Source organism: Embiotoca jacksoni, unplaced genomic scaffold, assembly GCF_022577435.1.
Source record: "Embiotoca jacksoni isolate LCO1_2020_lvr unplaced genomic scaffold, fEmbJac1.0.p SCAF_33, whole genome shotgun sequence".
In the NCBI taxonomy this organism is placed as follows: domain Eukaryota; kingdom Metazoa; phylum Chordata; class Actinopteri; family Embiotocidae; genus Embiotoca; species Embiotoca jacksoni.
The window spans coordinates 2,198,926-2,212,897 of NW_027185385.1; the positions used below are offsets into that span (position 1 = coordinate 2,198,926).

General features: G+C 45.0%; 1 protein-coding gene across 10 annotated transcripts in view; it reads right to left on the bottom strand.

The window, feature by feature from the left end:
* arhgap32b (Rho GTPase activating protein 32b) overlaps window positions 1-13,972 on the bottom strand; it is a 99,855-nt gene that overhangs the window by 7,731 nt on the left and 78,152 nt on the right. For 6 of the 10 annotated variants that reach the window (XM_069165144.1, XM_069165147.1, XM_069165145.1 and 3 more), the window contains 6 exons: window positions 6,297-6,446; window positions 2,879-2,981; window positions 1,804-1,948; window positions 1,285-1,367; window positions 845-952; window positions 24-446 (listed from right to left, as the gene is read on the bottom strand). In XM_069165144.1, coding sequence (XP_069021245.1) covers window positions 24-446; window positions 845-952; window positions 1,285-1,367; window positions 1,804-1,948; window positions 2,879-2,981; window positions 6,297-6,446 — 1,012 coding nt within the window. Of the gene's footprint in view, window positions 1-23; window positions 447-844; window positions 953-1,284; window positions 1,368-1,803; window positions 1,949-2,878; window positions 2,982-6,296; window positions 6,447-11,757; window positions 11,872-13,972 lie in introns of those variants that run through there. The other 4 variants (XM_069165148.1, XM_069165146.1, XM_069165151.1 and 1 more) reach the window with 3 other exon arrangements.

The window sequence follows — 13,972 nt, forward strand, 5'->3', positions numbered from 1 at the left end:
ATGAGGACGACGAGTGAACGAACCTCTCGGTGGGGAACTCGATGACGGTGTGGAACTTGCCCTGCAGGGCGGCCGGACCTTCTCCCACCTCGATGTACTTGCTGTCCTCCGTGACGGGGGAGTTGATCTGGGCCTGGGTCCGGGCCTGGGCCTCCTCCAGACTCAGGAGTTTGGTGGAAGGTGAGTTGACCAGCAGAGACTTTGGTCGTGACAAAGAGTTGTGACCTGGTGGCGTGAGAGGAAGATGTTTAGCGGTGAAGTTTCTATTTGTCTGACAGAAGGTGTGAAGCGTCTGTTCACCTGCTCCCTCTCTGATCAGTGAGCTGAGTTTCGTGCTGAAGAGCACGTCCACGTGGTTCAGGATGAACTCCACCACCACCGACTGGATCCGGACCTCCATGAAAGCTGCTGTGCCGCTGAAGCATGCCGACTCGATCTGCTTCGACCTGAGAGACACAAAGGAAAAAATTAGTTTCAAGGAAAAAGTGGAAAACCTCAAGGTACTCACTCAAATAAGTGGGTACATTTTAAGCTCCACAAGCGCCGTAAAATAATTTTGCAATGCATTTCCAGTCTTTGATGATGTGCTAAACAAAAACAGCTGCTTAAATCCTCTCCTTCAGGCACAGAGATGTAACCTGCAGCACACAGCCGGTTGATGAAGCTCTTTAAGAACTTGTGTGGTATAAAAGAAAACACAGAAATCTTCACTACCTGTACGTCAAATTGAGAAGATCATGAGATTTATCTCGAGATGTGCTCAGTTAAAACAACTCCAGAGAACTTTGAGGGGATGATTTACAGTCTGTTCACCAAACACTGGAGAGAGAGGACGACTTCTCACCTGAGCAGATTGGGCGCCCAGACGATGGCCAGATTCTTGCTGTGCATGTTGGTGATGTAGCTGAACGCAGCCAAGTGGGAAAGGTGTCTCATGAGGAACTCCAGGGTCCTGGGAATCAGATATTCAGGTTTTAATTGGCTCCCAGTAGTGATCTGCAGACGAATGGCTGCAATGGAGCTCCTTCTTCAGAGCTGCCATCAGTGACTGTGAGCTCAAATCTCAGGGGAACGTCGCTCGGAAATATGCACGTGTCCTCTTTCACAAAGGACGGGACATTCAATTCATCATCAGCTGGGAGCCGTTAAACTCTTCCATTCAAAGCAGCGCAGCATTACATAAAGTCTTCATTTTAACAGACAAACGCAGCTGAATGCACAACACATCCGTAACCAGGCAGTTCCTCGGCCGGCCTGAGGGGGGCAGCGTGCCTCCACACTGACCTGTAATGCGGCGGAGGAAGCTGCTGGATGACATCATGGATTTTGATGAGTCGTTCTTCGTCGGTCGCTGCTGATACAGCATCCTTCAGTGAGGAGAGAGAGAGAGAGAGACGAGGAGATGGATGAACCGGTGAATCGACAGTAACTACGGCCTCATCGCAGGTTCCTGCTGCTGCAGATGGGACGGGGGTCTGCAGCCACGGAGACCCCTCCTCTCACCCGCCGCCATGACAACCAGCAAACATTTACTTCATCCTCTCTGTTGTGCTTGGAGAAGTTTTTATCCCACAAAGGGTGGTTTGGTGAAGTTTAAATAATAGGGTGTGTCGAGACAACGCTAATATTTGAGGGGTGTTTGTGGGGAATGACTGAAAACTGAATTTGAAGAATTCCTGAGGAATTTAATTTCTCTCTATAAAGATGGAGCGGTGCTCGAGTCCGTGCTGTAGGTGTGAGTGCTGAGTTACACACAGGAACAACAACCAACTTCTGCAACAGCTGGCGAATGTGAGAACTTACAGAGAACTTCTCGTAGAGCTGGTAGGTGAGCAGCGGGTTGGGCAGCTCTCTGAAGTAGAGCTTACACAGCGAGCCCACGCAGTGGATGTCCTGGATGTAAACATCTTTGGTCAGGTCGGGGATCTGCTCCGAGTCAAACTCGTGCCTGACGAAAGAGAGAGGGGGGTTTACAGGACCGATCTGAAGACACGTCGTTCTGTAACTTACTGCTGCAGTCGGAGGGACGAATGTTTCACACATGAAGAAAGTCGAGCTACATCTCAGAAATGTTTTGCTTCATAATTCTGTTAAAAGATCAAATCTCATCTGGTGCATCATGTGATCAGTCGTTTCATGTTGAGTTTGGTTTCAGAAGTAGAAACGCAAAGAAGTTGAGATTCTTCAGAACAAAACACGTTTGAATTCAATTCATCTGGATTAATTTGTACTGAAATAAAAACAAATGAATGTGCCTTTCATAAGTGTAACAAAAAAAAAAATTCCTGTTTAAAATATTTGATGAATAAGAGTCTAAACATCTCAAGTGTCAAAAAGCCTTAAAGCAGTCCTGAATGTTTCCAGCAGCAGTCACAGGTCGGACAGACTGGCTTCAAATATCAACAGGCTCATCTTTACATTTACGGAAAGCAGGTTACTGGTTTATCCGAGTAATCTGATTACTGAAGAGCAAATGAACACAACGTCTGAAAAACAAAACAGTGTGTTATTTACAATCATTTCTATGAGCACTTGTTTTCTGGATTTCAGCTAGCTACATCTGCGGTGACGTTGACGCTGCTTTTGAAAGGGTTAAACTTCGTTGTCCAGCTCGATGTGAACAGCATCAACTGGGGCGCCGTGTCCGGCTCGTGAGGTAACGGTTCTGCGTGTTTCTGGGGCTGTGATCCAGGTTCTGTCTGAACTTTAATGACCAGCGATTAACTGGTAGAAGAAGTCTGATCTCACTGGTTTGAAGGGGATGAAAGTCATTCTGTCTTTTACAGATATAATAGTCCCCGATTCCATCTTTCTGTTATCAGTTGTTGTATGAAGGTGACTTGCATCCCACTCTGTGCGTGTGTGCGCGTCTCCTTACCGTAACTTCTGGATGTTGGAGGCGATCCCGGAGAGGCGGTAGATGCCGTCCACCACGCCGTGCTTCTCGATGAACTCGGTGCAGCTCTTGAGGACCTGGGGCACTAAAATAAAAAAAACACCTGTGTCATCTCTTTCAGTCAATATTAGTCCAGCCTTCTGAGTGCTGCGGGGTCAAGAACAGATGGGCTCTGTTTCTGGAGTGTGAGTGCGGTGTGTCAGTGTGAGCTCGGGGCCTTCAGGCTCAGCAGGAATATTAAGTGTGAAGAAGTGTTTCTGGAGACATTTGAACCCCGTAAAGTGGACATGAAAAGTTTCCAAATGTTATGTTTCTTTCTGTGCCGGATGGGCTCTAACCTTTTCTCCAACTCTAACATGCCATTTTCTGGATGATAACAATGGTGAGCTAACATGTCTGCGTGTGAAATAGCCAATCACAGACGCTCGGCTTCAAAGCAACAACCCAGTGATTGTGTGACGAAAAAACAAAAACCTCAGAAAAACACAGAGCCTCTTCCTTCTCCTTCAGCCATGAATCACAGAGATGTGGTATTTATCTGGGAGTGTGTGTGTGTGTGTGTGTGTGTGTGTGTGTGTGTGTGTGTGTGTGTGTGTGTGTGTGTGTGTGTGTGTGTGTGTGTGTGTGTGTGTGTGTAGAAGGAGGCTCCCAGGGCTCCCACATCATTCAGAGGATGACAGAGAGCAGGACTCTGGCTGGACGAGCTGTTCAGACACATTCCTTACATATCCAGAGAGAAGACGGAGACGAGGCCGGATGTGATCTGAGTGAACGGCTTCCTGCAGAGGAGACGACGGGTAAATCCTCCTGGAGCTCCTCACGGGGAACGTTTTGATACGAGGGAGTCTAATCACAAAGGTGCACAACATGTGGACTCGGTGTTCGACACACAACTAAAATGTTTCCTCTTGAATTCAAATCAAATATGTTGTTTTCCTCTTTTAAACTTGGCTTTTAACGCCCAAACTGACCTACAGGAAGTAAAAACCTTTGGTCACAGACTCGTGTGGATGTGGGCACATAGATGTACATATCTCCCCTGACACATGACCACACAAAGATCTGTAGGTTCTGTTTCTCTGTCGTGTGCATTAAGGTTTCACAGCTGACAGTAAAAACCAACCTTTTCAGTAGGTTTACAGACGTCTTTTATTCTACAGGGGAAATTATTTTAGGGGATGTTTTTGTTGCAATATCACAAGTGACCACACGGACAATTTAGCAGAATAACATCCATCTGCAAAGCACTGACACGTCAGTCACGTCCACCTGGATGAGACTCAACACTTTCTACATCACAAGTCTTTCAGCCTTTTTATAAATTGGCTGTTTCATTGTCTGTTTTTGTTTTTGCAGGATAATTCCACTTTATTTCAACCTGTTGTATTTCCTCTAAATGTGCCTACTCGGTACTTCATACTAAATCTGCCGTCTCCATCTCTTTTGGAGCGTTTCAGAAAAACAGTGAAACCTCCTACAGCTCTCCACATCAACATTATGACTCATTTCAAAAGCACGTCTCTGAGGAGCCGAGTGGGATGCTCGTATCTCGTGCAGTTAGCCTCGGGATCCATTAAGATAAATGGATGACTTTCCATTCAGCATGTGGTGCCCATGTGGTTCATCCTTGAAATAAATTCAAATTAAATTGAGAGGATGAAATAGGAGGACACACAGCGTGAGGCCTTCACTGACTGATGCTGCAGCTGAAATATAAACACTTCAGATGAGTCTTTCTGCCTGAAGCTCCGTTTCTAAATGTCACCCTTTCTTTCAGTTTTTACACGAGTCTAATTACCAACACAACACTCAGCTGTCATCGTCATTCAGATCAGAGGGAGCAGGACGACGGAGATCAACCAGATTTCATCCAGCTGCAGCTTTTTACTTCACTTTTCTTTTAAAGTCTCAGTTTGTTGAAAGCAGCACAGAAGAGAAAAGACGTCCAGCTTCAGGTTGGAATCAGAAAAAAACTATTTGAAAAATATTTTTTTCTGTAGATTATAACTTAAATTTGTGATATTTGATGACTATAATTAAAACATTTCATAAAATGCTAAATTATAAAGGATGTTCTGGGCAGATTTCTTGCTGTAAACAGTTAAATGTGTTTCTTCTCTTCTTCAGATGAGTTTAATCTTTTGTTGCTGACTGTTTGACCGCCTTATCTCTCTCCATGTCACGGTGAGGCAGGATTTACAGAGGTCAAAGGTCGACTCCTCCTTCACAATGTGTGAGAGAACACACAACGCTGATAGGTGACCAGAGGCTTGTGAAACGGGCTCACTGTGATCTGATGTGCTGCTAACACGAGAACCCGGACAGAATATGATCCACTAACATCAGCTGGTGTCAACACGAGCTGAAATGAAGCGACTGATCGATGCTGAGCAGCGGAGGAGCATCATTAAAGTGGTTGGAGCTGCTGTTAAAGTGTAATCAGGACACCATTATCCCTCCGCTCACCTGCCAGACAGCCGGCTGCTGAGCGCTCACAGAATTAATGTGTCTGCAGCAGATGAACGTACGGTCGGACTTCCCTCCAGCTAACGGCTTAATTACAGAGAGGACATTGGAGGAACAACTGAAATCCATTAGCTGACGTCACAGCGACGCGTCGTGTCTGGCCACTTCAATTAAGTCATCACTGTGAGGTTGCCAGGCAACCAGCAGCATCCTAAGAAAGACAGTGCACCACATAACCCCCCCATGACCTTTGTTTTTTTTTTAATACCGATTAAACAAACAACATTTAACTCGCCGAGTCGTGACTTGTGGAGAGTTTTTCTTCTGTTTGACAGAACTGGCTGACTGCCGGTCTTTATGCACAGCTGAACTCACGGCGCCGGCTGCAGCGTCATACCGGGTCACATCAATCTCCTCATGCAGCTCTCCACAAGAAAGCAAATAATCGTATTAACCAAAATGGCAAACAATTCATGTCAGCAGCTGGAAAACTGTGTTTCTGTTTCAGAGAGAAACGTCCAGCAGCGTAGCAGTGAGAGGAATAATAATACAAATAATAATAATAATAGGAATTAGTCATTAGGATACACAAGGAGGAAATAAAAGTGTACAAAAGTATAAAAGAAAGAAGACAGGAAATACTACGGTTGTTTGATAAAAAATATCGATAGCTGGCAGGAGGGGGTGGGGGGAGATATTTGATAATTAATTTTAATAACATACAACAGCATCAACTTGTTTCCTGTCGGCAGATTCAACCATGTTCAGGTCGGATTTTCTGAAGTTTATTGTCAACGTTTGTCCATTAATAACATCGTTTTGGGCTTTTGTTGCACTTTTATTTCAGAATGAGTCGTGTCGTGTCGTTCATCTGAACGTTTGCTGCTCCGCGCGCGTGTGTGTGTGTGTGTGTGCGTGCGTGTGTGTTACTCACCGTCATGTCCAGAGTTGAGCAGGTGCTCTCCCAGGTCACAGCCAAACACCCTCTCCCTGAGGATGCCCCGCTGCTTCAGCTTCTGCTTGGTGGGTCTGGACTTCATGAAGGAGCGCAAGAAGGTGATCAGCTTCCCGTGCTTCTTAGACACTGAGGAGTTAGGGAAGGACAGAAGGAAGGACACACGTTAGGCCCCGCCCACATATGATGTTTACTACTCTGTGCTAAGTGTGGACTTGACATTGGCTCAGATTTCACACCAGATCCAACCATGCAGTGAAACCTCAGATGAGCTGCTCACAGTTTCAGCTCATTCTAATGCAAACCCGTCTCCTTTATGCATGTGTAGTTTCCATGAAGCAGAAGCCTGCTTCTTAAATACCACCTCCAGGGCAACTACAAAGGAATCCTCCACATCCAACACTCCCCTTCAAAACAAGAGGAAGAAAGGAGCAGAGCTTTTTAAAAACGCGGCCGCATTAATCAGATAGAATGTCTGGGAAAGGTCGTAAGCTCCTTAAACTGCACACCAGCGTGGAGTTCAGGGGAATCAAACAATCTGCATGTTTTTGTGAGGCGGGAACAATAGAGCTGACCTCGGCTCCAGACATTTGTTAAAAAAAAAAAAGAAGTCCTCTCTAGAAAACCCTCACGCTCTCATCCACCGGTGAGACGACAGCAGCAGCGCTGGCGGTTCTGCTCTCTGGGTTTCGGTTCGAACTGAGACGCGTCTACACAAACCAAACTGAATCACATTTAAAACATCCAGACGTGGTTTGAATCTGGGTTGATGACAAACAGCATCACGGTGCCTCGCTGCTTTCTGTCAATCACCTAAATGTCTACAATCCTGTTTGAATCCTGGTTTTCCAGAACTTTTTCCAGCTGAACTCTTTAAGCAGCATCACTTGTCCTTTTCTCCACTGGATTCCAAAGCGTTCGACTTCATCTTAACTCCTGAGAAAGACTGAAACGGCGTCCTCAATCCTCTCATCATTTCCAGCTCTCCAGTGGTCGGTGATCTGCTCTCTGATCCACTGAACACATTCCTCTCCTGGATCTCCTGGTTTCCACCTCACCTCTCTCTGATCCCGAGTGGACGTTTAAACTCTCACTGCCATCAACAACTCTTCCTACGATTTTTAAAACAACACAAGACGTCAGTTATCAGGATTTATCAGCAATCTATGACACATCCTATTTACTGATCATTGTTTCTTCCAGCTGTGAAGCTTCACTAAACTTCCACGCCAGCGTCGCCTGCCTGATGGGAAAACCTTCTGCGTCGCATCACAGGACTCATTCCTCCCACTGATTCTGAACGCAGCCCTTCCACCTCTGATGGGTTTCACAGACCTGACATCATATTCATTTTACCCGCTGCACACTTCAGACCAGAACAAACTCCATCAGACGTCTAATTCTCGGAGAGATGCGGGTTTGTTTTTGTCGTCTGCTGCCCGGCTGAACTTCCGATTGAAAGTAGGCCACCGCTTACAAAGTGTTTCCACTATACAAGCTCCAGAAACAAAACAAGCTGCGTTCAAGAACACTAAAGCTGCATTGTGTGTTTGGAAGATAACATGAACCCTAAAACAGTGTTGAGGTTGCTTCTTCACTCGCTGCTCTTCTCTCCATCATAGAAACACTTGTCCTGCTGTGTATATTAATATTAAACAGAATAGAGACAATCAGGTAAAAATGTCCGTTTTGCATGCTGAATACAGACGATGGAGGTGAACTGCATGTAGAAGCAGCTAATTGAGAGTCCATCGAGGACATTTAGAAAGCAAACATCATGACCAGAGTAAAACTAATGAGCTGACGAGGAGGCTGAGTTGCTTCGTAGAGGAATTAATCTAACAGCACACACAGGTAAAATGCAATAACAAAGTGTTTCCACTATACAAGCAACATTCATTACTCTGCATCCACATCGGTCAAAGAGGAGCAGAAATATAGCTGAGACTGCAAGTCGGGGGGAGACGGAGGACGCTGCTTCTGTTCATATTCAACTTGCTGTGTCACATTTCATTGTTAAAAACAGTTCAATGATTTTACAGAAATGCAGCTCAGAGTTTGGATCTCTGATCAGCCCACAACATCCTTCCTCCTTTCAGGTTTCTGTAAATGATTATCAGATGTTTTCTGCCCCTCGTTGTTCACTGAAGCGGAGTTCTTTTGGCAGACAGATATTTGATGACCTCCTTTCTCTCGGGAGAAGACATCGAGTCCCGAGTCCACCGCGAGCAGTTTTAATAAAGCAGCACAATCATCTCTGAATCAACAGTCGGCTGCTGCGCCAGCGTCTGCAAACACGAGCCGTCGTTTCATTTGAGGGAAGCGAGGAGCTGCAGTTCCCCTCGGGGAGAAACTCCTCCTGCGCTGCTGCAGCTGCACACAAACCGCTGAGGCAGCGTTGTTTACTGAGTGTTGAGGCCCTCGGTATCATGTCGGGGGGGTGAGGGGCTGCGTTGGTTTACACTGACACGTCGCTTTTATTTAGGAAGCCGGGCTGACTGAGACGTGAGGAAGAGGAGGGTGATGGCGAGCGCGTCTCTCCCATCTACTCGCTGTCGGAGGAGACGACAGCCGGCGGCCGAAACTCCGGCGCTGCGACGCTCACTGGAGAGCAGCCGGTGAAAGGCCGCGAGGTTCAGGAGAGCTGGACTGACAAGACGCTTAACACTCGCTCTGTGACATGAATTAAGAGATTTAGAGCACTTAAGGTGCTGTTCCAGTGATTTAGTGCGGCGGGGGACACATTTTAAACCAGATTCAAAGTGAAGCTGCAGACTCAGAGACAGACGGACGTTCACTGCAACACCTCAAATTATTCAAAGTGTTCAACGACGCCTGAATTTAAATAAATCAACATGGCAGACCTTGAAAAACTGTTTTTCCTGAGGCAAGAAGAATATGAATATTTACAATGTCAACATTGGATAATTGGAGGAAAATAAACAGCAGTTATAAAGAGGCTGTCACACAATGCTTTACATCTGTTTGGTCAGAATATTACAGATTAGAGGCTGACAAAGTACCACACTTCCTGTGTCATCTCCAATGATGTCAGAGCATCAGCTCGTAGTGAAGTTCGGGTTCAAGAACGTCCAACTTCCATCCAACATTTTCTAGTAAGTTGTGGAGCTTCATGTTTGTTTGGTACGAAGAATGAATCCCCAGTCGGCCTCCACAAAACCATCACTTCAGTTTTCTGCTCTGATTGTAGTCTGGAGACTCTGTCGGCATTAACATTGACACCCTGAAGGGCGGCGCGATCAGGGACAAGTGGCGGGGGCGAAATCTCCAGGGCTTTTCAATGTGTAGTTGTAGAGTTTCAGTGCCCACGAGGATGCAACAACTTTATGAAGCATATCCAGACCCAGTGAACTCAGGTCTGAAAACGGCAGGCTAATGAGTCTCTGCAACTTCAAAACCACTGGATCCGACATTTCCCATGAAGCCACGGGGCAGTTCTCCATGCCAATAAATGTCCTCATCTTTCAAACGTTTCCAGTTTGAATCGCAGGTTTCAAGCCCAAACTGAGATTTTACACATCAGCATCAGAGTTTAGTGGCATATCCCTTTAACACAGATAAATCTGGAGTCTTTCTGGACAAGTCAGGACTTCTGTTTTGACAATTCAAGACAGGGTGGCCCAGCTCATGCCTGTTTTTTCCATATATATATATATAACAGATAAGACCCAGAGAGCACAGAGAGGAGGAGGATGGTTATAATGAGGAAGATTGACAGGTTTCAGTTAACTGACTGTATCTGTGACAAGGTTTTTGCCCAAGAGAAGCTGGGATGTGATGATAAAAAGTGTGAGAATGTGTGTGTGTGTGTGTGTGTGTGTGTGTGTGTGTGTGTGTGTGTGTGTGTGTGTGTGTGTGTGTGTGTGGGAGGGAGGTGGAGGGGGGGAGCAAAAAGGAGGCCAAGCATTACAGCAGCAACAATTACAGACGTAATGGCAAACATCACCCTCTCTTTCCCTGCGCCGACCCAAAACCGACCGCCTCATTCCTTTCAGTTAGCGGGAGCTTTTCACAGTTCGCAGATTGGAGGAAAATTTCAGCTTCAGCTGCTGCCTCCGAAAGTAGAGCAGAGCCAGGGGAGCCAATCAGCAGCCTGCAGCCGGAGACATCTGATACAACAACCGTGTGTGAGTGTTCCCTGAATACACAACCGGCTGCAGGCGTGGCCGCTCTCAATGCTCTCATCGACGTCCTTTCCTTCGGCCGGCAGCCCCTCGAGACTGAGACGCCCGCGGGAGCAGCAGTGGAGCGGGAAGTTCAAACTGCCCTCCTCTTCTCTGTTGGATGTGATTACATTGTCTGACATCCATATATATGAGCTGAAAGAGTTTCTAAATGGACGTCATGCTGGCTTCATGTTGCAGGACCTTCAAATTAAAGTTGAGTCTTTCTGCAACAATCACGAGTGTCTATGAATGTCTGCAATTTTCCAAGTTAGTTTAAGTCCACCGACTCATCAGCACATCTGCAGCATCCAACTTAATAACAGACAATTCAGAAGGTCCCAACTCCGTCAACAGTGGAGCTTTCAGACGGATAAAAAAGGACATTTGTCCGACTACACAGAGATAATGTTTGCATTACTTCTCCAACTGAACATAACTGTGTTTCCAGCCATTAACACGCGTCCTGTTGGTGTTCCTGCTCAGCGTGTGAACAACAGGACAGTGTCCTCCTCACCAAACCTCCACATGACTGATAGGACCTCTGTTTGGACAGAAGAGACGAGTGTGCAACGAGAGCTGCAGCAGAGGGCCTTATTGTTCCGTCTGTGTGTGTGTGTGTGTGTGTGTGTGTGTGTGTGTGTGTGTGTGTGTGTGTGAGTGTGTGTGTGTGTGTGTGTGTGAGCGTGTGTGTGTGAGGAGGGGTTCAGCTGGTCTCACCCAGGAAGTATACCACACGGTAAAGCAGCACAAAATACAGATGTTAGCATCAGGAGCAAAAAAAGTCACTTGTGAAATTATAACTATAAAAAAATGTACTCAACGCAACAGCTTTTAAACGTTTCAAGTTTCTAACCTCTGGCAAATCTGACATTATTAATGATATAGAATAACTATAATAAATCAATGATATTATAATAAATACATAATAATAAATAACATAATATAAATAATATAGGACACAAGAAAATGTGAATAATATTAATAAGTTACTAAACACGTGCAAGGAGAAGGAAAATGGAAAAAATGAGGAGTCATACTGGGAAGGAGAATTAATTTTCCAAACTTTAAGACCCAGAAATCCCCTTCATCACCGAAACGTTCCTTATAAACACGAAGCAGAGTCCACAAACAGGGAAGAACCGTCCAAACCCGAACACACACACACACACACACACACACACACACACACACACACACACACACACACACACACACACACACACACACACACACACACACACACACACTCTTACCTCCGCTCCATAACGCTGGACCTGCCTCGAGGCTTTCTGGTTTGAAACAACAACAAAAAGTCCAAAGTACAATCAGTCTTTGTGTTTCGTTAACCGATAAAAACCCGTTAAAAACACCGCGAGACTTCTCCGAGAGCCGTGAAGCGTCTTTAACGAAGATAAGAGGAGCTTAAAGTTCAGACGGAGCGAGCGGAGACTTTCCTCTCTGCTCCGTCTGCACACACACACACACACACACACACACACACACGCAAAACTCATGATGCCTTCAAGCGCTCCCGGAAATATGGACTCTAAGTGTTTGTCCCAGTTTAGTTGAAGAAAAACTCAAAGTAGTTCAAAATGACAGCGCGAGGGAGCTGAAACAACGATCAGCTGATACACTGAGGCTCAAACGATCACAGACTGTCAACGTAAACTCTCAAACACACACCGACAAACACAACCTACACTTTCACTGCCTCTTGTAGCTCCTCAACGCACCACAGAGGCTGAAAACGCTGTGAAGTCGTATGACAAGAGAAGTGAGTTCACTCTAAAAGGAGGATGAGTCAATGCACATCATGTGTTTGAACACATCACAGGCCGTCAGGGATCCACGTGGTGCTCAACACCCGTTTGATATTTCTGCCTTGTTATATGGTAAATATCTCCAAAATCATCTGAAGTCAAGCCTCAAGAGGCACAAACAAACAAACAAACACACACACACACACACACACTTCTTTTTCTTTGTGATGTTAATAAATGCTTCATTTGTCAATAGTTACATGTGTAAACAGATTAATTGTGTAATTGTACGCCAATAACAGGTTCAAATAAAATTGTTCTAAACCATTGAAACTAAATGAGGTGGAGCTGATAAACTATATGTTGATATGACTTCCTGTCCTGTGCTATTGTCTTCCTCCTGATCTCACCTCCCATTGGCTGCAGTCAGATCCCCCCCACCTCCTCAGGACCCCTTAGCCACCCCAGAGCATTATTCTATTAACCCATTAACTAGTTTAACCCACTAAGCAGACATGTTGAGTCAAAATAAAGTCAAACTAATTTGTCCTGAATCACAAGACTTCGCTCAGACTCTTCGACAGCATGCGATCGACTCACGTTTAACAAACTGGAGAGACGTTTACTCAAATACCGACTTCAGCATCTAAAGTTCTTTAAAGTACATTTGAACTCAACTACAATTCAAAAGGGAAGTGGGTTTTTCACGTGATGCACCTTTAAAATACACGCCTGTATATAAAGGTTTCAGATGCCTCTGAGCTGTCAGCACCTCCAACATCCTCCACATGGTTTTACTTTAATACCGGTCTGAAGCCCAACGACGTAAAGTTACAATATTTTCAGAGTGCAAAGAATCTGTCTGAAGTCTCTTTCTTTAGTTTAGTTTAGTTAGCCGTAGGTTGAGACAGTAAAATGCCGTGTACACATTATTGTATCAGTATTAACAGTCATATATAATATCAGTATCTTTTACTTTTGAATCTTTAAGCCGACATTACTGATAATAATTTACGACTTTGATTCCAGCAGGATTTTGAACGCAGGTGTTTTATGTGTAACGGAGTACATTTGCAGTTAAATTGTACGAGACGTCACACTGAAAATTACTGTGAAAGTCATGCAAATTAAAGAAGGTGGTTGTAAGCAGCAGGTTCATATTGTTCCCTGTTAGAGGAGCCTCATGAGGAGCGTTTTAAATAAACGATACAGTAGTCGATGCTTTGTACTTTGATTTGTTGTCATATGATGACTTCAGGATCAAATCCTATGAATCTAATCTCGCTGGGATTGTCGGAGGCAGTTTGTCTGACACTGACATGCCAGATATGGCAAAACAGCAGAGTTGACCTTTGGGACGAGAAACACCGGTCACCTGCACCGCCCTGCAACAGCAGCGAGCCGTAACCACGGAAACAGTGAAGCCGAGAAAAGAGACTTTAAAAAGTGTTTAGATCGAAAAACCGTCACGGTTTCATTCATGTCTGTTGGGGTTGTTTTTAATCTGTCCAGATACAATTTCTACTGAAATCCATATAAAACATTGATTTACAATTATTCATTTATACATTCAAACATGTGATTTAAAGGCAATTTAATCAGCAAATCACATTAAATTCACCCGAGTCAAATTGTATAAACTGGAGGAAAAAACAAGAACTAAACTCAGCTTTAGTTTTTGCTGCGTGTAGTTTGTTCTGTTTGC